This window comes from Ovis canadensis, chromosome 1 (genome assembly GCF_042477335.2).
Source record: "Ovis canadensis isolate MfBH-ARS-UI-01 breed Bighorn chromosome 1, ARS-UI_OviCan_v2, whole genome shotgun sequence".
Classification (NCBI taxonomy): Eukaryota; Metazoa; Chordata; class Mammalia; order Artiodactyla; family Bovidae; genus Ovis; species Ovis canadensis.
Window position 1 is genome coordinate 166,344,186 of NC_091245.1, and position 25,746 is coordinate 166,369,931.

Consider the following 25,746-nt stretch of genomic DNA (forward strand, 5'->3'; position numbering starts at 1 on the left):
TGATCTGAGCCACAGTCAGCTCCCGGTCTTGTTTTTGCTGACTGCAAGGAGCTTCTCCATATTTGGCTGCAAAGAATATAATCAATCTGATTTTGGTATTGACCATTTGGTAATGTTCGTGTGTAGAATAGTCTCTTGTACTGTTGGAAGAGGGTGTTTGCTGTGACCAGTGCATTTTGCAGAAAGTGAAGAAGAACTAAAGCCTCTTGATAACAGTGAAAGAGGAGAGTGACAAAACTAGCTTAAAGCTCAACATTCAGAAAACTAAGACCATGGCATCCGGTCCCATCACTTCATGGTGAATAAATCGGGAAACAATGGAAACAGAGAGAGACTTTATTTTGGGGGGCTCCAAAATCACTGCAGATGGTGACTGCAGCCACGAAATTAAAAGATGCATGTTGCTTGGAAGAAAAGCTATGACCAACCTAGACAGAATATTAAAAAGCAGAGATACTACTTTGCTGACAAAAGTCCATCTAATAAAAGCTGTGGTCTTTCCATTGGTCATGTGTGGATGTGAGAGTTGGACTATAAAGAAAGCTGAGCACTGAAGAATTGATGCTTTTGAACTGTGGTGTTGGAGTAGACTCTTGAGAGTCTCTTGGACTGCAAGGAGATCCAACCAGTCCATCCTAAAGGAAGTCAGTCCTGAATATTCATTGGAAGGTCTGATGCTGAAGCTGAAACTCCAGTACTTGGCCACCTGATGCAAAGAACTGACTTATTGGAAAAGACCCTGATGCTGGGAAAGACTGAAGGCGGGAGGGGAAGGGTCTGACAGAGGATGAGATGATTGGATGTCATCACTAACCTGATGGACATGAGTTTGAGCAAGCTCCAGGAGTTGGTGATGGACAGGGAGGCCTTGTGTGCTGCAGTCCCTGGGATCGCAAAGAGTTGGGCACAATTGAGTGACTGAACTGATGTTGCATGTGTAAATTCATTGAAATAGAACTATATTCAAGTTTTTCCCTCTTAAATGATCTGGATAGAATCTTCTCTGAATAGATAGTACTGAAAAAGTTTTCTCAACTGTCGTCCTAAAGATCATGCACAGTAAATATGTCAGTTGGCCTTCTCTGTAATTTCACCTCCAGCCAGAGGATCCTAAATGTGGGAAAGAAAAACAGTCTCAAAGAAATGTTGAGAAACCATTTTTTTTCCCCTTAAGGTGAAACTGACATAAGGTAAATGAACCATTTTAAAGAGAACAGTTCAGTGGCATTTAGTACAGTCACAATATTATGCAGCCACCACCTCTAGCTAGTTCCAAAAAGACAAACCATTTTAACACAAGTATTAGAGTAACCTTTTGTGTTTGCTTTGTTTTTTCATGTTCCTCCTTTTATGGGAATACTCAAACTAGCTGTCTGGCTAGAACTTCGGCAGCGGAGAAGTGACAGGAATAATGGGGTGACAGATGATAAGGACAGAAAAGGATAGGTTAGGAAACTGTTTGTTTTATTCTTTTGTGAGGGAGTGGGGAGGGCAGGTGGTGGCATGGTCCATCTAAAATAGAGGAGACAGCATAGTGAAAAATTGCTAGAGCCAGCAGGTCAGTTGTAACTTTCCTGTGATCTTGGGCAAATTTCTGAATTTCTGAACCTTGGTTTCTTATAAAAGAAGAGGCAGAACTGCATATGCATATTATACCAGAATCAGTTTTGCTAGTTAATCGTTAAGTGAGGGTGAGCATTATGCAATAGTTAAGTCAGTGTAACCACTGGAAGAAACTGCGTGAAGGGTACGCAGGACTTCTCAGTAGTATTTTTGCAACTTACTGTGAGTCTAGAATTAGTGGGTTACCATTTCCTTCTCCAGTGCATGAAAATGAAGTTGCTCAGTCGTGTCCGACCCTCAGTGACCCCATGGACTGCAGCCTTCCAGGCTCCTCTGTCCATGGGATTTTCCAGGCAAGAGTACTGGAGTGGGGTGCCATTGCCTTCTCTGTATTTCAAAATAGAAAGCTTAAATTGAAAACATATGACCACCTGAAACTTGTAAATGAATGTTCATAGTAGCATCGTTCATAATAGCCCCAGAGTGGAAACAGTCGAAATGTCCAGCCTCTGCTGAATGGATAAATTAAATGTACATCCACATGATGGAATATAATTCAGTCATAACGAGCAGTGTAGTACTGATTCATGCTCTAGCATGAAGGAACCTTGAAAACATTTTGCTCAGTTCAGTGAAGGAGATCAGTCACAAAATATCACATACTTGTATGACTGCATTTACTGTACGTGACTACCATTTCCAGGTGGTGCAGTGGCAAAGTAATCCACCTGCCAATACAGGAGATGCAAAGAGATGAGGATTTGATCCCTGGGTTGGGAAGATCCTTGAATAGGAAATGACAACCCATTCCAGTATTCTTGCCTGGAAAATTCCATGGACAGAGGAGCCTGACAGGCTACAGTCCATGGGGTTGCAAAGAGTTGCTCACGACTGAGCTCAAGAGCATATCAACATGTCTACTGTACAGGAAATGGCCAGACTAAACAAATCAATTGTAGATAGAAAGATTAGTTGAGCCACTGACAAGGGTGAGGGTGGCAGTGGAGTAACCCCTACTGGCTGTGGGGTGTCTTTGTGGGGAGATGAAAATGTTCTGGGTTGGATAATGGTGATTGTGGCACAGCTTTGTGAATGCTAAGAACCTGCTGAATTTTATTATTGAAAAGGGTGAATTTTGTGGCCTGTGAATTATATTTTAATTAAAAAAAAACAGTTTTAAAAAGGAGGGGGGATGGTTGAGGTGTCCTCTAGATTCCTTTCCAGCTGCTTTGTTCAGAGGGCACAGTGATGCCCCAATTAGAACAAATGTTTAGCAATAACACACTGTAGTTCTTATGCCGTATTTGCCCTGTGCTGTCACTGTTGATTTCTCAGGACTCTAGTTTCTCATTATTCTCCAAGCACAGCTTGTGCAGGATGGCCATATATATATATATATATATATTTTTTTTTTCCCCCATAAATGTCAGTAATTGAAGATATTTTAAGGGAATTGCATCACAACGAAGCGGTACTTAGAATGTGCCCATGTAATGAGGTCCTGACCCTTCTTGGCTGTCCGTGGAGCTCCTTAGCACCTGCTTGAACCCTGGCCCTGAGGGCTGTTCCCTTTTCCTCGGTGGGAGTGCCTCCTTCCACAGCCAGAGCGGTGGAAACCCTGAATTACAGAATCTTAGCCCTCACTTAAAATATATGAACCAGATCTCCACTCCCAACCATCACCGTCGCATTCTGCAAAGAGCGCCTGAGTCCCGCACAGGTGGTTCTAGAGTAACTCAACATAAATATCTCACTTAATGGAAAGCACTGTGTTAAGTCAGTGGCTTGTTAAACAGATGGGGAATTTGTGAAAGTTTCCTAGTTGCTCAGTTAGGCAGAATGAATTATGTCAGCATCAGCAGAGCTGGGTTAGATTGGCAGTCAGCTAGGACAGGAACATGGCCTTTGACAACTTAAGATGTCAGCAGTGTATTTATTTAAAAAAAAAAAAAAGCCCAAGCTCTATAAGAAATATCAGTGTCTGCTTCACTGCTCTGGACATCTTCCAGTCTCACAGTGTCTTTACATGGCAGCATTTTCAGCCAGGAGGAAGACTTGAGACTGAGGGGAGGTTGATATTTTGCTTCAACAAAGTGAACCATACATGGCAAAGAGAAACATAAGTGTGTTTTATAGCAGCTCCTGTGGTCAGATGTTGGATGGAGAGAGACACAGAAACCATGGAACGCATGCTAGGGGTAATGGCTCCATACAGCATAGATCAGCAACATTCCAGACCTCGGTAAGGGGACTTCCCTGGTGCGCTAGTGGTAAAGAATCTGCCTAACAATGCAGGAGGTGCAGAAGATGTGGGTTCAATCCCTGGATAGGGAAGATCCTCTGGAGGAGGAAATGGCAACCCACTCTAGTATTCTTGCCTGTAAAATTCCATGGATAGAGAAGTCTGGTGGGCTACATCCATGGGGTTATGAAGAGCTGGACTCGACTGAGAGACTGAGCACGCACACAGACCTCAGTGATTTCCTTACTTCATAAAAGGGCATACTGAGACCCAGGAGGTTCCATCACAAGACCAGGGTCCCAGAGATGCTGACTGGGGGGGTCAGAGCTAGCAGCGAGCCCTCCACCCCGGCCCACTGAACAGGCTTGCAAGTGACACTGTTCCTAAGAGTGATCTGAACTCAGCGGATGTTTATTATATCCCATATCTAAAGATGTGTGGGTTAAGGTCCACAGATTTGTGGATCCGGCTCGTAGGGCAGCCATGTATGGCTGCACAGACTGGAGTGCACAGACCCAGGGGGTGCCGACGTGCACATGTAGTTGTCTGGATGGTACCTTTGTATTTGGACTGTGTGCCACCTTACATCTGTGTGTACTGGCTCTGGTTACAGGATTGGATCTGTGGCTCATTGATGTCAGGGCAGCTTCTTGGTGGTTCTCTCTGTCTTTCTCTCTCAGGTTTGAGATGACTACAGCTGCTCTAGCCTTATCATGTGTCAGTATCTAAGTGGAAAGGAAGGGATGGCTAGAACGAAACTGTTCTTTTCAAACCATTCTCTTCCTGAGGGTAAAGGGTTTCCCAGAGCATCTAACAGATTTCCCTAATATCTGATTGATTGCCCAGGGATGGGTCACATGGCCACATCTACACCAACGTTGGCACAAGAATATACTCACCACTGTTAGGCTTGTGAAAGCAAGGCTCTGCCAGCAGGCACAGGGGTAGTGGGACTATGACACCTGGGATCTGCCAAAGATTGTTACATTGAAGATGGAATGATACATTTTAATGTATATGATGCTGCTGAAGGGACAAATGAATATTGTAAAGCATTCAGAAAAGACAGATCATAGATCACGGGAAGTGGACAGTTCAAATTTACTTCCCTTATATTGATGGCTGATGTTTCACTGCATAATTTAGTAACTTTTCTGGATTTGCCTGACTGATTGAGAAATATGTCTTTTACCTACAGGAAGTGTAAGCTCTTACCATTACTAGCTCAGCAGTTTTCTAGATTTTTCATTAACAGGTTCAAGCAGTCCTGAATTATTTTGTTTCTGGGTAAGCAATTTGGAGGCACATGGATTTCTCTGTTTCCAGGATAGAGGAAGGAAGAACAGCTATCTGTTTCTCCAGATACAAAGTCACGCTTAAAGTGACAACCAAAGCAGTTTCTGAAATGTACAACTTGTGAATCAGGAAATTTCAGATTAGAGGATGCAGAAATATAAATGATGCTGTTCTTGCCCTTTAGGGACTCACAGTTCACTGCACCTGTTTGTGCATGGTGTGCCCAGTCGTGTCCGACTCTGCGGCCCCAAGGACTGCAGCCTGCCGGGCTCCTCTGGCCATGGGATTCTCCAGGCAAGAATACTGGAGTGGATTGCCATTTCCTCCTCCAGAATCTTCCTGACCCAGGGACTGACCCACCATCTCTTGCATCTCCTGCATTGGCAGGTGGATTTTTTAACTACTTGCACAACCTGGGAAGCCTGTGTTAATTAAATAACGTAAAGTAAAGAGAGTCACCCAAAGGTCACTGAAAATTATTGATTCATGCCATGGAAACAAGGGAGGCCAGGAGCCTAGGCCAGAGGATGAAGCCATGGATAGGGTGAATCACTCCTTTGATAACATGAGGTTACCTTCTGGGGAGAGACGGAAGCAGTGAGTAACAAGGTGTGTGGTTCAGACTGTACCTGTTCCATTGTGCATTTCCTAGTGTCATGGGGGCATTGTGAGTCTCCGCTGCAGAGAAGATGTTATTGCCAAAGAGTAGTCTTAGGCACATCCCTAACGAAGTTTCTAGTGTTATACATGATACGATATTCCAAAAAAAAAAAAAAAAGTGTGGATCTTTGCTGTATCCCTTGCCGGGAAGAAAAGGAAAATTCCATTGATAAGGTTTGCTTTTAAAGACATCAGTAAACTTTTCCCATGGTGAAGGACCTTCCCCCACTCCACCTGCCCTCTGCAAAGCCAACAGGGAAGAAAACAGTGACATTTCTAACATGTGTGACCTTGGCAGTATAAAGCGTCTTTGGAACTGGACTTCTCTTGGGTGAGACAGTGTCCATATGATTTCTTTCCATTTTTCCCAAGTGGAAAGAGGCTGAGAAGATTGGCTAGAAGAAATGACTGGGGAGGGGAGTGGCCTGCAGCCTTCTTTGAAGAAAAGAGGGTTAGTCTAGATGCCATACATTTTAGAAATTCCTCCTTCACCCCCACACAGGTGGCCTCATAGGAATGGAGCAGTTATTCCCATCCTGTCCATTCCTAGCCACTCCCTCCCTGGTGCCCAGCCTCGCTTAGTATTCTGAAGGGGAGGTGAAGCCAGTGTCTGGAGTTTCAGCATCTCACTTGCGTTACTGGCCCTGAGGTTACGGAAGGAAAAGCCATGCAAGCTGTGTGTGTAGGAGCTGCTCCCTGCCATGGAGCCCTCACGGGCTAGATCTGCCAGGGAGGATGGCCGCAGACCCAGAGAGGACGGGGTTGACCAGGGAGCAATCCCATCTTCTCCAGGCCACCTGGCTGCAGAGCACTGTGCACAGAGTGGTTTCCTGGGATTGGGGGTTATGTCAAACTTGTATGTTAGAGCAACTAGAAATGTTATTTTAATAGTTGAAGGCAAGCAGATTTCGAAAAGAAACATCTCTAGAAAGTTGAAGGTGTAAAACCATCAAATATAAGTAGATGAACTAAACAAATTCTCAATTAAAAAGGTACATTTACATGTATAGGAATGTGTATCTTGTCTCCTCTTAACTCAACAGGGCCAATGCCTGGCTCCTTTCGGTAGTTCCTGTACTGCTGTGTTCTCTATGTTTAAGAATTCTACAGCGTTTATGCAACTTTGCTACTATTAGTTTCCTGAAGCCCTTAGGATCCGGAGTTCATCTGGTCTGCTGATTTCATGGTGCTTCAAGAAACAGTTTTTTCCTCATATTTCCACGTCATGAGGGCCCTGCAAAGACAGTCTCAACAGCCTTACCCTCTGAAGTTTTGTCCCTGGGAGGAGAAGGACATTATCTTTTGTCATTTCTCCAGGCCTAGCTGAGTGGTGGTGAGAGCTTGGAGCCCGATGGGCCAGGCCATGTTTTTTTTTGTCGGTTTGTTTTCAGTTAGTTTTTATAGGAGTGTGGTTGATTTACAATGCTGTTAGTTTCAGGTGTTCAGCAGAGTGAATCAGTTCTACACATACCCTCTGTTTTTAGATTCTGTTCCCATATAGGTCAGTAAAGAGTGCTGAGTAGACTTCCCCGTGCTGTGTGGTAGGCCCTTATTGCTTACACGTTGTTGCTGTTCAGCCTCTAAGTCATGTCTGACTCTCTTGCTCCCAGTATTTCCCCCTTTTGTCAATAGTTTATTTTCTACATAGGTTCATTTGTACCATTTCTTTACATTCCATATGAAAGTGCTATCATCTGATATTTGTCTTACACTGACTTACTTCACTCTGTAGACAATCTCTAGGTCCATCCATGTTGCCACAAATGGAATTCTTTCTTTTTTTTTTGGTTGACTAAAATTCCACTGTATATATGCAGCATATTGTCTTTATCCATTTCGCTGTGGATGGACATTTAAGTCGCTCCCATATCCTGGCTGTTGTAAATAGTGCTGCAGTGAACATTGGGGGTGCATGTATCTTTTCAAATTATGGTTTTCTCCAGACATATGGCCAAAAGTGGGGTTGCTGAATGATAACAGTAGCTCTATTTTTAGTTTTTTAGGAAACCTCCATACTGTTCTCCATCAGTTTACATTCCCACCAACAGAGTAAGAGGATCCCTTTTGTCCATATCTCTCCAGCATTCATTGTTTGCAGATATTTTGATGCTGGCCATTGTGGCTGGTGTGAGGTGATACCTCACTGTAGCTCTGATCCTTTCGCTAATAATTAGTGATGTTTAGTATCGTCTCATGTACCTGTTTGCCCTCTGTATGTCTTCTTTGGAGAAATGTCTATTTAAGTCTTTTGCCTATTGTTTGGGTTTTTTTTTTTTGGTTGGTTTGTTTTTTGATATTGGGTTTCATGAACTGTTTGTATATTTTGGAAATTAATCCTTGTCTTTTTGTTTTCTTCATGGTTGCTTTGCTGCACAGAAAGTTTTAATTTTAATTAGGTCTCATTTGTTTTTGTTTTCGTTACTTTAGGACGTGGATCAAAAAAGATATTGCTGTGATTTATGTGAAAGGGTGCTTTGCCTTTGTTTTCCTCTAAAAATATTATAGTACTGGGTCTTAAAGTTAGGTCTTTAATCCATTTTGAGTTTATTTTTATGTATGGTGTTAGGAAATGTTCTAATTTCATTATTTTACATGTAGCTGTCCTGTTTTCTCTATACTGCTTATTTCTTCTTTGTGATAGATTAGCTGACTGTAGGTGCATGGGTTTATCTCTGGGCCTTCTATACTGTTTCATTGGCCTATATTTCTGTTTTTGTGCCAATACCATACTGTTTTGGTTTTTTGGTTACTGTAGCTTTTTAGTATAGTCTGAACTTAGGGAGCCTGATTTCTGCAGCTCTTATTTTTCTTTCTCAATATTGCTTTGGCTATCTTGAGAAAAAAGAATGAAACTGGAGTAATCAACCTCCACATGAAAAGATGCTCAACATCACTCATTATTAGAGAAATGCAAATCAAAACCACGGTGTGTTATCATCTCATGCTGGTTGGAATGGCCTTCATCAAAAAGTCTACAAGCAATAAATGCTGGAGAGGATGTGGAGAAAAGGGAACATTCTTACACTGTTGGTGGGAATGCAAACTGGTACAGCTACTATGGAAAACAGTGTGGAGATTCCTTAAAAAGCTGAGAATAGAACTGCCACATGACCCAGCAAACCCACCCCTGGACATATACCCCAAGGAAACCAGAACTGAAAGAGACACATGTACTCCAATGTTCATTGCAGCGCTGTTTGCTATAACTGGTACATGGAAGCAACCTAGATGTCCATTGGCAGATGAGTGGATAAGGAAGTTGTGGTGCATATACACAAAGGAGTATTACCGAGCTGTAAGAAGGAATGCATTTGAGTCAGTTCTAATGAGGTGGATGAAACTGGAGCCTATTATACAGAGTGAAGTAAGTCAGAAAGAGAAAAACAAATACTGTATATTAATGCATAGATAAGGAATTTAGAAAGATAATGATGATCCTACATGCAGGGCAGCAAAAGAGACACAGATGTAAAGAATGGACTTTTGGACTCCATGGGAGAAGGTGAGAGTGGGATGACCTGAGAGAATAACATTGAAACATGTATATTAACATATATAAAATAGATGACCAGTGCAAGTTTGATGCATGAAGCAGGGCACCCAAAGCCAGTGCTCTGGGACAACCCAGAGGGATAGGGTAAGGAGGGAGGTGGGAGGGGAGTTCAGAATAGAGGCCGCATGTATATCCATGGCTGATTCATGCTGATGTATGGCAAAAACCATCAAAATATTGTAATTACCCTCCAATTAAAAGAAATATATCTTTTTAAAAAGATAGCTTTGGCTATTTAGGGTCTTTTGTGTTTCCATACAAATTGTAAAAAATTTTCATTCTAATTCCGTGAAAAATGCTATTGGTAATTTGATAAGGACTGCATTGAATCTGTAGATTACTTTGGGTAGTATAGTCATTTTCACAATGTTGATTCTTCCAATCCAAGAACATGGCATGTCCATCTGTGTGTGTCATCTTTGGTTCCCTTCATCAAAATCTTGTAGTTTTCTGGGCACTGGTCTTTATTTCCTTAGGTAGGTTTATTCCTAGGTAATTTATTCTTTTTGATGTGATGATAAATGGGATTTTTTCCCCTTAATTTTTCTCTTTTCTGATCTTTCATTGTTAGTGTATAGAAATGCAAGAGATTTCTGCATGGTAATTTTGTATCTTTCAACTTGATCAAATTCATTAATGAGCTCTAGTAGTTTTTTGGTAGCATCTTTAGGATTTTCTAAGTATAGTATCATGTCATCTACAAGCAGTGATAGTTTTACTTCTTTTTCAATTTACATTCCTTTCATTTGTTTTTCTTCTCTGATTTCTGTGGCTAGGGCTTCCAAAGCTATACTTATAGCTTTGTGTGGACATTCTTGTCTTGTTCCTGATCCTAGAGGAAGTGCTTTCAGTTTTTTCTTTCTACCATTGAGAATGATGTTTGCTGTGGGTTTGTCATATATGGCCTTTATTATGTTGAAGGCCAGGTCCTGTTGGCTGAGAGCTGAACCGTAGATAATCCACTGGCTGAGGCTGATTCTGGCCAGCAACAGGAAGTTCCACCTCATGTCCTATTTTAAAGCTCTTTGGCAGGAATACAGAGTAAACTTTTCATTTGTATACTGGCTAAGCTTTAAGGACCAGTACCTGTTTGGGGAATTGAAGTGAGCATGAGCCAGGTACAAAGAAGCTACACTTTGCCCACCAGGTTCTATATTGTCTGTCTCCACACTTACAATACATAGCCATAATTCAAAGCTGGAATCTCAGGAGAATGGGTAACACTAATGGAAAATGCATACACATCTAACATAGAACGCACTTGTATCAATATTAACATGGAGACTCTTATGTTGAGGGGTATCTTTGTAGTCCAGAGGCCTGGACTCAATCTTAGTTTTACCTCTTTGGAGTATGACTTTGAAATGTTACCTAAACATTTTTAAAATATCTTTTCTTCTGTAAAATGGAAATATCAGGCTTGCTTATCTCCATGGGTGGTTATGAGAAGCATAATGAAGGGATGTATATGAACTGATAAGCATTAATAGTTGCTAACAATGATATAGTTCCTCTGGAACATGATTTCTTGAGTCTTACTATATCCCTAGACCTGGGAGTTACAATTGGTTCTTTTCCTGGGTTCCTCAAAGTATGAACAGGTTGTTGGAATCAGCCAGTTTTGTAAAAGATGTCTCAATCTCTCACTTGTCTATTTGTTCAATAGTGTGCCGTGTAAGAAGTGTGTGGTGGTTGGTAATGGAGGAATTTTGAAGAATAAGACATTAGGAGAAAAAATTGACTCCTATGATGTAATAATAAGGTAAATATGTTTTCTATTTGCTAACATGGAACTGTTTTCAAAGAACATAGTTTCCTGCTTTAGTATGACCATTTTTAAAAGGAAGTAGAGTTGCTTTAGTATGTTTAAGTACATTACATATTACTCAAGTTGTTGGCTAGAGTAGACTTAGATTTCAGGTCATTCATTTAGCAAATATTTATGAAATCCTCTGAACATTCTGGGCACAGTTCTAGCCCCAGGGGGCTATTGCAGTGAATAAGAATAATGTTTTTCCTCCCTGTGGGAAGAAGAAAACAGTAGTTAAGAAATATAATAAATGTCATGTAAACAATCAAAACAGTTAAATCATCAAGAATGAATGAATGGTTGTTTTTGAATGGATGGCAATGCTGAGGCAGAGACATCTTAAACTAGACCTAAGTGACCACACAATACTGGCCATATGAAGACGAGGGAAGAGCAATACAGGCAGAGAAAATGTTGACTGAAGGTCCTCTGGAAGGTATGTTGCTGGGTTTGAGAGCAGCAAAAAGAAAACCAGTGAGGTTGGAGGGCAGCAGACTGGGGAGAGGGGTGCAATCGGCAGCTGAAAATGTAGTTAAGGAGTGGGCTTTGTACATTTTGTCAACTCGGATTTGGGCTCGTGTTTTAAGTATAACAGAAAAGTTTTGAAAATCATTCAGCAAGAATGCAGCTCTATCTGGTTATGTCTTTTTTTTTTTTTAATTGTATTTATTTATGACTGCACTGGGTCCTTGTTGCTACACGCAGGCTTTTTCTAGTTGTAGTGAGCAGGGGCTACTCTGGTTGTGCTGCATGGATTTCTCATTGAGATGGCTTCTCTTATTGTGGAGCACAGGCTCTAAAGTGTGCAGGTTCAGCAGTTGGGACGCATGGGCTTAGTTGCCTCAGGGCATGTGGGATCTTCCCAGAGCAGGGATCAAACCCATGTCCACTGCATTGGCAGGCGGATTCTTAACCACTGGACACCAGGGAAGCCCTGGTTTGGTCTTTAAAATACCCTGGTGGTGGCATGGACAATAAAACATGAAGGACAAAGGTGGAAATGAAAAGACCAGTTAGGTTGCTGCATTTGGATAGAGAATGGTGGCTTGCAATAGGATTTTCATAGTGGGGACAGAGATAAGGGACTAGACTGAGGCATGTATTAGAGTTACAGTTATCAGGATTTGCTTTTTATCAGATGTGAGCAGAGATGGGAATAAAGAAATGCAGGATACTTCCAGGTTTTCAGCTTAATAGACTAGCTGGACAGTGGTACCATTCATTGAGTTGGGGAAGACTAGGGTAGGAACAGGTTTAGGGGAGAATCAAGATTTTGGTATGAACATACCATGTTTGAGATGCTTATTAGATTTATAGTATATAAATCAAGTAGGCAGTTAGGTAAAGAGGTTAAATCTTATAAGTTGTATTTAAACCATGGACTGGGTGAGATTTCCCAGGAGCAGACAAAGAGGGCTCAGGACTGAGCTTTGAAGTATTCAAAACTTAAAGGTTGTGAAAGGAGTAAAGGAGCTGGAGAGGATCTGCCACTGAGGTCGGAAGAAAGTCAGGAAAAGGTGATCATAAACACCAAGCCAGCACAGTGTTTTAACACAGGGAGGTTTCAACCATGGCAAATGCTGGTGAGAGGTCCTGTAAGTTAAGGACAGAGTTCACATTGGACTGGCAAGTTGAAGCTCACTGATGCTCTTGACAGCAGACTTGGAGGTGTGGTGCCGGGCAGAAGCCCAAGTGGAGCAGTTTGAGGGAATGACAGGTGAGAAAGCAGAGAAACGAGTAAACTAGTATAAAAAACTCTTTGGAGAAATTTCACTGTGGGGTTGAGACATAAGATGGTCACTGGAGATAATTCCGGACTCCTAAAGGAGATTTTCTGTTTCATTTCCTTTTATAGATAGGAGATTCTAAAACATTAGTAAGCTGATGGAAATGAATAAAGAGATTGGCATGGTAACGAGAGAGGGCATGGGGCTCAGAGCACAGCATGGTTATCTCTGCAGTGGAAGGGAAAGTGGGGGTTGTGGTTCCAGCTACCGAGAGTCCCATAGACCTACTGGTGGGGTAATGAGAACATTTCCATCTCTGTTTTCTTGTAGTAAAGGTTGAAGTCAGGTCATTAAGTGTGTATTTGTTGGGAATGGCCATGAACAGTCTTCTGAAGAGTGAGAAAACTTCCCGTTGGGCAATGCATTAGGATGACCTGGCAGTGCTTGGGCGTTTTGCTGGGTTACAAGTTGCCAAGCGTTTCTGCATAGTATGGTCACCTCATTTTCTGGTGGTTATCCATTTTGAGGAAGCTGTGAAGATTTATCCACAAAACAATGTTCAAGCACTCACAGATTTCTTTGTAATTGTGTAAAATCTGGTTGCCTAGAACCACACCAGGCCCTTGTGGGAAAATGCCACTGGCAAGACATTATGAAAGTCATTCCAGGTGTTATTAAGGCTGCTTTATATTACATAGTGCCATAGGGTCAAACAGTATTTGTCTCCGAGGGGACACTATTTTGGCAACAAAGCGTTCCTTTTCCTAGCACACCTTCATGGTGTGTGCATAAATAGTGCATGTCTAACCTCGCCTTATTTTAAGCATCGCAAAGCCAGCACTGGATCATTTGTGGTTCTTTCGTTCATCCCAGCAACAGTTCCTATTGGTTATGCTTAGGTATAAATAGAGCAGTTTTGTTGTTCCTTTACTTCAGAGCACATCAGTTTTGATGGGTCTTCAAATCACCTTAACTGGGACTCTTGCCTGTCAGTCACTTAGGCACACATCCATGTGCTCCATGATGGTATAACCTTGGGCAAGTAACTTTATCTTATGGACATCAGGGCCTTTATCTACAAACACAAGGGGTTTTATTGAGATGTCCTCCAAGGTCTGTTCTGAGTATTCTGGGGTTTTATGTTCCCATCTGTTTCATTTTGTCTTCAGTTTTTCTGGAGGTAAGAATGAACTATTGATGGCCCCACAGTTAATTTTCAAACACAAATGAATGTTTCTGCCTTTGATCAAGCAGCTGTTTCAGGAAGGGGAGTTATTTCCTTGGCTGTGAAAGACTTGATGGATTGCCAAGTGGCTTTAGAGCCCAGCTACGTGGCTCGTCAGATGATGTTTGTCTGGCTCTGAAATCGGAGAACTGTGATGGAAATGACCCTGACTGCTCTTGGTCTACATGTCTTGTGTGTTTACTACCCACAGAATGAATAACGGTCCTGTTTTAGGACATGAAGAGGAAGTTGGGAGAAGGACTACCTTCCGACTTTTTTATCCAGAATCTGTTTTTTCAGATCCTAATCACAGTGACCCTAATACTACGGTGATTCTCACTGCTTTTAAGCCACTTGATTTAAAGTGGCTGTTGGAATTGTTGACAGGTGGCAAAATAGTAAGTTGGCAAAATCGATCTGTCTTCTGGTTTCCTTGGTTTTTTTTTTATATATAGTTTTTAAAAAGACAATGACAACTTGTATTTTCTATATTCTTACTTTATTTCAGAATCCTAATGGTTTTTGGAAGGAACCAGCCTTAAATCTGATCTATAAACCTTATCAAATAAGAATATTAGATCCTTACATCACCAGAATGGCAGCATATGAACTGCTTCATTTCCCGAAAGCGTTTCCCAAAAATGAGGTATGTATTTTCCTTCACATAGTTTCAAACTAAAGACATTACTGGGGTGGAATAGAGGGTCTCTGGGAGTCTTAGAACCTGGGTGAGAACCACGACTCATGACGTGACTTCTGAGGGCCACATCTAAGTTAGTGAGATTAGGTTATCTGTGGATTTTATCTGTATGTTGTTCAGGTTGCAAGGAAAACCACCTTTTAAGTGTAGTGTTCTTCCTGCCCCATCTCTCTTCACCTCCTCTTCACTGCTCTGCAGGGAGGAAAGTATTGATGGGGGAAGGGGGAGGGGGTGTGTAGCGCTGATGGGCAGGCTGTGTGCAGACGGCAGGATTCTTTAATTCTTTTTAATTACAAGGAATCTCATTGACTTTGACTGTTGTAGCCGTGTTTGTCTACATTCCCTATGAAAAAGGTAGTTTAGATCCATACAGTGACAGGCTGTATTTTTCACTTGAAGCTTGAGTAAATGTGTAATGTGATATCTCAGCTGAAAGGAGGCTTTCCTTTTTGTATTTGGGGAAATCCAAAGAAATAAACTTGTATTTTGTTCCTTTTCATTAGCACAATAAAAAAATTCTGAAATATTACATGCTTGAACAGCTTTTACAAAGGAATATTTTTTTAAAAAGGAAATCATCCTTTTTTTCTCTGTATAATTCAGATTATCTCCCAAGCTCTTTTGCATTTTTATATCCTTCTAGACTCTTGTCTGTGCATTCACAAATACTTTTTTAAAAGTTAATTTTATTGGAGTATAGTTGTTTTATAATGTTGTGTTAGTTTCTGCTGTACAGCAAAGTGAATCACTTATACGTATACCTATATCCCTTTCTTAGACTTCCTTCTCGTTTCGGTCACCAGGGAGCACTGAGCAGAGTTCCCTGTGCCGTACAGTAGGTTCTCATTAGTTATCTGTGCTATACACAGTGCCACCAGAGTATACATGTCAACCCCGATCTCTCAATTCATCCCATCCCTTCTCTCTCCTTGGCATCTGTAACTTTATCTGGGTCTCTATTTCTATGTAAGCTCATCTATACCATTTTCCCGGAGTCTACATACAAGCAATATTGCTCTTTCTGACTTCCATCCGTATGACAGTCTCTAGGCCCATCCATGTCTGCAAAGGGCACTATTTCATTCCTTTCTACAGCTGAGTGATATTCCACTGTGTATGTGTATCACATCGTCTTGATCCATCTCTGTCAGTGGACGTCTAGGCTGCTTCGATGTCCCGGATATTTTAAATAGTGCTGCAGTGAGCATTGAGGTGCATGTATCTTCATGAACTATGGTTTTCTCCAGGTATACACCCAGGAGTGAGATTGCTGGGTTATATGGTAGTTCTGTTCTTAGTTTTTTAAGTAATCTGCATACTCCTTCTCCACAGTAGCTGTATCAATTTGCATTCCCACCAAAGGTAGGAAGGTTCCCTTTTCTCTACATCCTCTCCAGCTTTTATTGTTTGCATCAACTTCTGTCTGTGCAGTTACAAACACAAGCACTTTTTTTGTTGTTGAGTGTAGTTTGTGATTATACTATATTGTTCTGCTGTTTCTCTGATCTAACTCTTCCCCTATTTACAGACCTTTAGTTTTCTAGCCAGCTTTTTTTTTCCTCTATAGGTAATGTAGAAATGCATGTGTTTATAGGGATTTTCTGCACACTTGTGTGATTTCTGTAGGAAAGACACCTGGAAGTGGATTTCCGAAGTCAAAAAAGCATAAATATTAAGTCCTGTCTTGCTAATTTTGAGGGAAAGGACAGCTTCTGAATGTATATTTTGTGAATTTTCAACTTTTACTTTCCTAAGTGAGGTAAGATCAGATTTATCCCTTGATTTTTGCTTTAGGTAGTGCACAGGAAGCCTCTGGTCTTACTTAGAGATGGTACTAGAACTAGTTATAAGTGCACTGAAATTCCACTAGGGCAGTGTCCGAGAAGCCAAGTGAGGGACACAGCTGTATTTCAGAGGTCAACTGCATCAGACGCCATCCTGGAAACACAGAGGTCACACTGATGGGGACAAGTATAGGAAGAGGAAGAAAGCCCGATTGAACTGGGTGAAAGAGAAAGAACGTGGGACATGAGTGAGTGGAGGCAAATCTTCAATGGGGTTTTGCTGGAAAAGAAAGCAGAGGAAAGGCTGGAAGGCATAGGTTCAGGAAGGGTTGTTGTTGTTGTTGTGATGGGTTTTTAGATAGATATGTTTGTATGCTGAAGGGATGGTTCGTTAGAGGGAAATATTGATGATGAGACAAAGGGGATACTTGTAGAAGCAAAATTGTTGAGAAAAAAGATGGGGTAAAATGGAGTGCATGAGTGGAGAGGCTGGCTCTAGGTAGAAACAGGGGCAGCTCATCCACCTAGGAGTGAACACTGAAAATATGGGTAAAGACAAAGGTAGATTTGGAATTGGGAAGATGATGTAGTTCTTGTCTGATTCTGTTTTCTAAGAAAAATGAGGATTAAACTGGCAGTTTGAAGTAGGAAGGAAGGTAGAGCTGTTGGATAGAAAGGTATGAGATTGTCATCTTGCAGAGTAGAAATGGGAGTTTACTAGGGGAGTATAACTGGATTGTTGGACATGACTGAATGCCCACTTGAGGTGGTCATAAATGTAATCTGTGACCAGTCAAGTATGCTGTTTTCAGGGTTGAGATTCTGTCAGGAACAATATAGGTTCTGTGGGAGATGGGTGCCAAAGGAAACTGAAGGCCTACATAAGGGAATGACTATAATGGTGAATGGAAAACTCTAAGGTATGAAGAAAGGAAAGCGAGAACTTGAAATGTGATGGCATCAGTGAGGTGGGATGACTCCTAGGTTTTTAACCCAACCATTAACTTCCTTTCACAGCAGATGGAGAAGCTGTGGTGGAGTCACAGTAGTGCAAGGGGTAAAGAAAAACTTAGGTAAAAGGCTGTTAGGCTTTCAGACAAATTTGCTTCCTGGAGTTTACTTGATTTTATTATGCTGCTCTGATTTTTCTTGAAACCATAATTAATCATATGTAATTTCCATGGGATCTGTAGGAAATGTTTAATCAAAAAAAAATCTCCTTGAATTTTTGTGTTAAAAAAACACTTAAGATATATTTTGTTTTTGCTTTTGAAGGCTACCCTACAAGAATTAAAGCTTAGAATGCCAAGACCCTTTGGTCAAACATCTATGATAGTACTTTTTAGGATATATGTACATGTGAAGGGGATGCTTGGTTTTAGTCAAAATTTAAATTTATCAATTTAAAAACAAAACTGAGTGTGACTTTACTATGTATATACATCTGGAATCTTCATTTTCTAGTCAGATCCTCACCTTGGCAGTTTGTTATTGAAGTTACTCAATTAAAGCCATCTTTCCCTAGAGCTGAATTATCAGCATTATGAAACAGAACTATTTTCTGGCTAAATGACTTGAAGCCTTTTAGCATGATTCTATCTGTCGGTGAATTAAGTGGTCCTTACATTTCATACATGGGTTTAATATTCTCAGGCTTGGCTTTTTCCACAAGTTGCCGGACTTGATGTGTTTTCTAAACAAGGCGGCAGCATCCTTTTCCTCAATCCTTCATCTAATAGTTGTCTTCTGGACTAATACTGCAGTTAGGTTTTACTTGAAAGACTTTCTAAGATTTCAACCAGCACTTTATAGAGTTAGGATATTAACTTGGCACTTGAGCCTTGGGGCATGATGAAGGTTGAACTTTTTTTGTCTTGATGAAATGCTCAGAAGACGCTGTAAGATGGATCACCCAAACAGGCTTTGGAAACAAGTACCTTGTGTGGACTTTTTCCCCTAAATTTTCATTTCCTCCCCCAGAAACCCAAACACCCAACCACAGGCATTATTGCCATTACATTGGCATTTCACATATGTCATGAAGTTCACCTTGCTGGCTTTAAGTACAACTTTTCTGACCTCAAGAGCCCTTTGCACTACTATGGGAATGCCACCATGTCTTTGATGAGTGAGGTAAGCTTGTATATTCCACTGTTTCACTCTGTCATTTTACTGAGGGAACATGTTTTGAGAGGTTGATGGCTTAATAAGGGTTTACAGAGATAGCATGCGCTAAAATTAGGAGTGGGGTCCAGAGTTCTTAACTACAGCAACAGCTCCCAATCTGCTGGCCTCAGACCCTTGGAAGAATCTTATCAAACCTACATAGGGACCAAGCCTTACCTTAGATGCTGTATTTGATGCACTGTTTGAAAAGATAGAAACGTGTTGTTTGAGATATGACAGATTCACCTAAAAGCATGGCCATGATCATACTAACTATTTTCATGGAGTTTTCCAGTTAAGTAGATGGGAAGGGCTATAACTTTTTAACCTCACGAGAGAATCTTCATGGTCAGAAAACTTGTAAACTTATATACTAGATCATTTTTCTCTTGAATGGGGATTAATAATGGTAGATTTGATCCTTAAACTTTTACTGTGAATGGGAGTGAATTTTCTGTTTTCCTAATAACTTAGATTAGTGGCACAAGTGATAAAATATTACATGTACATTTTAATGTTGAACAATAAATGATTTATTGTTAAGTATATGGATATATCCCATGAAATGAAACCAATCCCCTTAAATCCTCATCCCTAAATACTATGTAAGCTGAATAAGTGGAATTATTCAGGTTAGATGTTGTCAATTTGGTTTCTAGATTTACACCGTAATTCAGTAGACCAGAGTTGGGTTCTTTACTGGCTCAGAGGTTAAAATGTTTACCTGCAATTCAGGAGACCTGGGTTCAATCCCTGGGTTGGGAAGATTCCCTGGAGAAGGAAATGGCAACCCACTCCAGTATTCTTGCCTAGAGAATCCCATGGACAGAGGAGCCTGGTGGGCTACAGTCCATGGGGTCGCAAAGAGTCGGACACGACTGAGTGACTTCACTTCAGCAGACCAGAAGATGATGTGAGGGAGCCTCTTACTTAAGTGATGGTTTAAGTGGAAAGAGTAGGCTTTTAGGGAAGGCTCTGGCAAAAGAATGAGCAGTGAAAAACAATAGATAACAGAAGTTCAAGTCCATGTCACTTGTTACTTGAGTTTTTTTTTTTTTTTTGTTTAAATATATAGCATATTCCATTGCTGCCGCTGTTAGTTTCTTCAGATTGGGATAGACGGTGACTTTTGCTTTTCTTCTTTAGAATGAATATCACAATGTGACTGCGGAGCAGCTCTTTCTGAAGGACATTATAGAAAAAAACTTTGTAACCGACTTGACCCAAGAGTAACCCTACAGACTCAGAAGATAATGCTAACAGTGTTAGTTTTATTTTTATACTGCAATTTTTAGTTTATTTTTAAATATGTTGGATGTACTTGTCAAGAAATTATTGTGTATCAAGTCTGTTGCTGCCTGGTGATTCATAACCACCAGCTTAATTTCTGTGAATATATTTAATTTATGGAAACCAAGATGTTAAGATATCAGGGAAAGTGAACTTTTCATTGTATTGTTTAAAAATAAGCTAGTTTTCTGAGGTGTTTTTAACTATAGTTAGTTCATCTTAGACTTCTGAAGGGACGCTGACTTCCTAGTAAGTAAGGGGGGTTAGTTTACTACAACACATTTTGAATGTAACAGGACATTTTGAGAGGTTCATCTGGCTACTGTGAATCGGTAGGGAACTGGTGTGCGGCAGTTCCCTGATGTAGTGTACTGGACCCACTTCAGGTGTATAACTCTAGTTCCTTTCAGTTATACCCGAGGAACCAGACTGGAATCTTAAACCAGACCTGAAGCGTGGACGTATATGGAAATCTAAGATCATGCTGGCTGAATTAAGCATGTTTTCTCCTGCAGTTAAGTAAACCATGATTATGATCAGTAGTTTGGTAGAATGAAAAAATTTTTTTTTCTAAGTCAAAAGAAACAGGATAAACATGAAGCTCTGGATAAGTAAATAACCAAAGACTGCAATTCTTAAAGTCTGGTGACTTCATTATTTTAAAGAAATAAAGTTTATACAAAGAAGCTGAAGTAGGCAAGCTCAAGAAGGAGAAAATTCGTAAGCAGTATTTTCGAAGCTTATTTGAAGTAAAGTAAAAAAGACAAGAGACAAAGAAGACAAGAATGAGTAAACCTGTCAGAGTCGAGCTGTTTCTGGATTTCAGTGGCACTTTCATGACAAAACCAGCTGTCCACATGATTCAGTCACATCTTCAAATGGAAAGCTTACCTAGGGTGCACCAGAAAAGACTGGTGGGATGCAGACAAGCCAGTTGGACTACAGTGGTGAGCCAGTCTCCCTTTTCACTTTATTGACTATAATCAAAGATTATTGGAGGGGGGGGCAGTGGGTGAAGAGAGCAATAGAAGTTACATGGCTAGAACCAAAAGCTGTCAGAAGAGGCATGTGTAGAAAGAACTGGTATCATTGGGAGACAATGATAATTATCGCTGACAACCTACCTCTCTAAAGAGGGTGTATAAATATTAGGTCAGAAACGGGAATAAACGACATACTTGAAAAGTGGTGTTGGGGGAGAAAACCAGTAGCTGATTGAACTCAGACCTACATGCTGAATGTACACTCTGTGCTGTTAATTCCAGCATATGTTCACACATACCATCTCATTTGATCCTTCTGATAACTCGGGTGGAAAAGCCATAGCTGCTCATTCCCTCATACCACACAGCCGGGGCCCACAGCCAGGCTGTGGATGCTGAGTCTGGCTTCAGAAAGGGTGGTGCTGGCTACAGAAAAAGTTAAAAGTCAAACACTAATGGTGGCATTTTCAAATGTTACTGTAAATACTGTAACACTGGCCATAACATTTCTGGCTGCTCTTAAAATTGAGGAATCTGGTATTTTGTATAGAACGAGAATGGCTACAAACCTCAAGGTTTAAGAAAGAAAAAAAAGGGAACAAGATACATATATACAATTTATTAAAAACACATGAACACATTAAAATCTCACTATTTATACAATCAAATTCTAGCAACATATACAAATACTGAGTGACTACAGTTCATGCCGAGGTAAGAAAAGTACATTCTGGGAGAATATCACTGACACGCAAAGCCATTTTTATTTCCAATACGTATTTCAATATATGTTTTGTTTCTACCTTTCCCAGTGCCAAAAAAGAAGAGGAGGAGATGAGAAGAAGAAACTAGTTACAAGTTGGATTATATGAGAACTGGTGCCACAGTTGACCTAAAAATATCCAACTCTTACTTAGATATTGCAGTTTAGGGATTTCAAGTTCAGAACCAAAAGGCATAGCCAGTAGGTAATTTTTTTTTTTTTTAAATAAACAGAACTTCACTGATTTCTCTTAAGAGGGTTGAAAAGCTTTTATTGTCCCACCTAATCTAGTTGTTCTTTCTAATCCTATTATCTGACATGGTGTTTTTCTATAACCCTCTTGCTCTCCAGGTTACAATGTGGACCAGCCCAGGGAAAGAGGTTCAAGCTTTATTACATTCCACAGAATTATGGCCACATTCATATTTAAATAAGCTCATTTTCTGCTCCCTCTTGTGGATGGGAGGGAGAAGGGCAAATGTATACATAACATATTTTCAGTTACTGTATAAATCTTCTACTCGAACCATTTCAACAGCAAATAAACCCATTGTTCAATGCAAAGTGCAAATAGTGAAACGTGAACTTAAATAACTGGGCTAGACCCTGCATACACAATAGGATCTATTTAGATTTACAGCTTTTAATACAATATAAATCAGCATTCACAATATCTTACCTTTAACTGTGCTGGTTCCTAAGATCAAGTAACAGCGAAGTCAGTGTAATTTTATGAAACCTTAAGGGCCACATTTCCTGTACCACTGTCTGATTCTATTTTTATAACTGCATTAACAGGAAAAAATTTAACCCAGTAAGTCACAGTGACTTTTTTTTTTTTTTTTTACGTTTCAAGCAAAGAATAAAAAAATCAAGGGAATTTTGTAAAAAATGGTTACCTTCACATTTTCAGTTGTTACTTGATTGTCTCCAAAGCTGTATCTATATCAGACATAGTAACGTTAAAAAAAAACCAAAAAACTCTAATATGAAAACGAATTAAAAAGTACATACCAGAACAACCTTTTGTATCAGGCTCAGCTCTTCATGTGGAAAGTAAAATATATAATAATAGTTAAAAACTAGATATTTTATAAAAATTATTGGTAGTTCAGGGACAGCACAGTGGTAACATATGAATCAAGTCTTAAAACATGCATTATTTATGAAAACATTTGCTTCTCAACAAAAAAAAAAGTTCTATGGGAAAACAATCAGGTACACACAATTAAAAATAGCAAGCGTCTTTGGAAAAAAGAAATAGTTACTGAACTCATTTCTTTTAAAGCTTCAAATAGGCATATGATTTTAGAAGTAGATTTTTGTATACTAAGGATGAATAAAAAAATAAAAGCAATTGGTTTACTTTCTTCCCACCTGGAGGGGGATGACTACATTAATATATGTGCTTTACACATTCATACCTGTTTTAATAAAAGTTCAACATCTGTGCTTTTTGTTTCAAATATTTTGAAACAAAATGTGTAATGGTTTTTCAATGAATAAAATTATGCCTCAAAAGTCTGTTGGAAAAAGGAAAAGCAACTGAAAATAAGACCAACAAAATCATACAACTAGAATGCAGGGAGGCTGTAGAATTTGGCAGTTCTGTTTTGGAGCAATGTTTTACAATGCTAAAAGACTCATGGAAACAAGCAAAATGAACACTGTATATAGTTGGTTAAATTTAGCAAATTCTGCCATCATCTGGCGGTATTGGCTAAAAGAAACGACTAGAACCTGCTGGGGAAGTACATTTCAATATTAAACTATAAACTAGGGGATGTAAAATTGATATATTTTAATCATATAGTTAGCTTCTCATATCATCTTACCAATCTAAAGACTTCTAAAGATGGTTTTTACACTAAGGCTAGTAAACTGCAGATGATTTCTGTTTCAGTCATTTAAACTACTTCTGGGTGACCAAAAAGACAGGGATTTTCCTTTGCTAGGATGCTAAAACATTTGTTCCCTCTGTTCCCTGTGATACGGGAGACTACTCACACCCCAGACCACATGGATGGCATAATCACACAGAGCCGAAAAATACATGCTGGGTTTGCATTTCTTACTGTGGGAAAATATTTATTTCACTAAAAACAATAAATACCTTGAGAGTCAAAGAACAGTCTGTATATAAAACCAAAACAATTTGGTTACTTTTGTGGAGGGGAGGTAATTTATACGATTCCTGAGGAATAATTTTGCTTTTCATGTTGAGAAATATTAAGTGGGTATTGTTTACAGTGTTCACGTTTAAAAGTCCTTAACTTTTCACACTCTCCTAGGAAGAATTCCATTGCAAATAAAGTCTGGAGCAGAGGATCTCCTTTATAGCTTTTTTAATTTATAAAATTGTTCCTGTTTCCGCATGAAGACACTAGGGGATCTAAATTAATGAGATTGATAGAGCAAGCATCACCCACTGAAAAAAACTCAGGCATTTATAAAGATGAGAATGGGGCAGGCCACCAAGGGCCCCAGGTGGAACAAACAAGGGATGAGACCAGGTCATGTACTCTGAAATGTTTAAGTTCATTAGAGTGTCAGAAAGTGAAAAATCACCCTGCTCACTACAGGTCAGTTTCCCAGCTACAGCTCTTCCTAAGGAAAGATGGATAAATATATAATGCTGCAATCAAAACAATGATTATATCAATATATATTTTTTAAATTCAGAAAGCAATACAAGAATAGAAGAGGAAGAAATCACAATAGTACCCACTTTTCACAAATTGCTGAATTTCAAGCCATTAGACATTTTAAGAACAGTACCATGCGTTATTGCCAAAAAGGCTTACAGAGCCATCTCGAGTTCATCAATGTACCTGCAGCATCGGTAATAAATACTCAGTGATTTTAAATTTCTTTGAAGTGCATAGTAGGGAGCCTTTTCTGTATAAAATAGTGTTTTACAGTAGTAACAAGATGTCTAAAATTTCATAGGCAAGCAGTAACTGTGCCACAGTAACCCTTTTAAAGCAAGATGGTAAGATTAGTAGTTTTTGTACCTCGGTCATCACACTTCCCCCAACCACATCCGTGACAGATATGTAATACGTTCTACCACTAATACAACAACAACAAAAAAGGCCATGTGCTTTAAAATGATGCTTTGTAAAAAGCAGCATCACCTTCAAAGGACTTCTTTAAAAACATCACATTCACCCTCCTTCCCTGCTTCTGACACCTCCTGCGTGCTCTGCGGCACCTGGTACACCAGTTCATCCGGGGCGCTTGGGCCTGGCTTCCCACCTTTCGGGGTATCATACTGGGCCTGCGCTGAGGAGCAGCTGTCGGTCCTGGAGAGGAGAGTGTTGTATGTTCCCACCGAAGTGGGCGGTTGGTTCCCTGCAGCTTTGAAAGTGGAAGTTGAGGGCAGGCCAGCTGCAGCTGAGGGGTGCCCGGACATGTCCATGACGATTGGGGTTGCGTACTCAGGCCCGGTCACTGGCAGTGGTTCTGCATAGGCGTGGTAAACTTCTTGCACTGGGGAGCTGTAGGGATCGAGGTCAGCATACCCTGCTTCTTTTCCTTCTTCTGGTTTAAAGGTAGACCTCTGATGGAGGGGGCCCACAATTCCTCCCACAAGTGGCTGTGCGTACTCTGGGTGTCACAAAACACAAACAGAAAAGTCCTCTCATTAATGCCACAGGCTTACCCTGAAAACACACACGTCTTTATGGCACCTGTGCTATCATGGAGATGGATGGGTTTTCCTGCAAGAATCAACTTCAAAATTAAAAAAGATGTTATCTCAAGGTAATATGTCATTGTGCCCGAAAGCTTCATTCATGGAATTCTGTACAAAGAGTGTATGTGTTCTTCAGATTTATAGATAACTATTTCATTCAAAAATAAAGTCCATTACTGTATTGGTCTTGGAAAATAATTTCATGTTTTTCTTTTTCAAATATTAGGAAATGTTTAAAATATACACTGGGTTAATAGGATAAATACCGAGGCCACTGTGTCTTTCCT

The 25,746-nt window shown here is 40.2% G+C and overlaps 2 protein-coding genes across 51 annotated transcripts in view; one reads left to right on the top strand and one right to left on the bottom strand.

Annotated features, from left to right (window-relative positions):
* ST3GAL6 (ST3 beta-galactoside alpha-2,3-sialyltransferase 6) overlaps positions 1 to 22,326 on the top strand; it is an 86,495-nt gene extending 64,169 nt beyond the window's left edge. For 11 of the 50 annotated variants that reach the window (XR_011248755.1, XR_011248754.1, XR_011248818.1 and 8 more), the window contains 6 exons: positions 10,981 to 11,076; positions 14,288 to 14,474; positions 14,585 to 14,722; positions 18,541 to 18,693; positions 19,873 to 20,963; positions 21,812 to 22,016. Coding sequence is in view for 23 of the 50 variants with exons in the window: in XM_069550855.1 (XP_069406956.1) it covers positions 10,981 to 11,076; positions 14,288 to 14,474; positions 14,585 to 14,722; positions 18,541 to 18,693; positions 19,873 to 19,959 (661 nt within the window). In the remaining 27 variants the exon portion in view is untranslated. Of the gene's footprint in view, positions 1 to 10,980; positions 11,077 to 14,287; positions 14,475 to 14,584; positions 14,723 to 18,540; positions 18,694 to 19,872 lie in introns of all 50 variants that reach the window. The other 39 variants (XM_069550787.1, XM_069551006.1, XM_069550823.1 and 36 more) reach the window with 7 other exon arrangements.
* The window catches only part of DCBLD2 (discoidin, CUB and LCCL domain containing 2), an 83,969-nt gene continuing 79,826 nt past the window's right edge, over positions 21,604 to 25,746 (bottom strand). Inside the window, exon 16 of the mRNA XM_069550762.1 lies at positions 21,604 to 25,371. Within this exon, the coding sequence (XP_069406863.1) occupies positions 24,902 to 25,371 (470 nt within the window). The 3' untranslated portion in view covers positions 21,604 to 24,901. The remainder of the gene's footprint in view (positions 25,372 to 25,746) is intronic.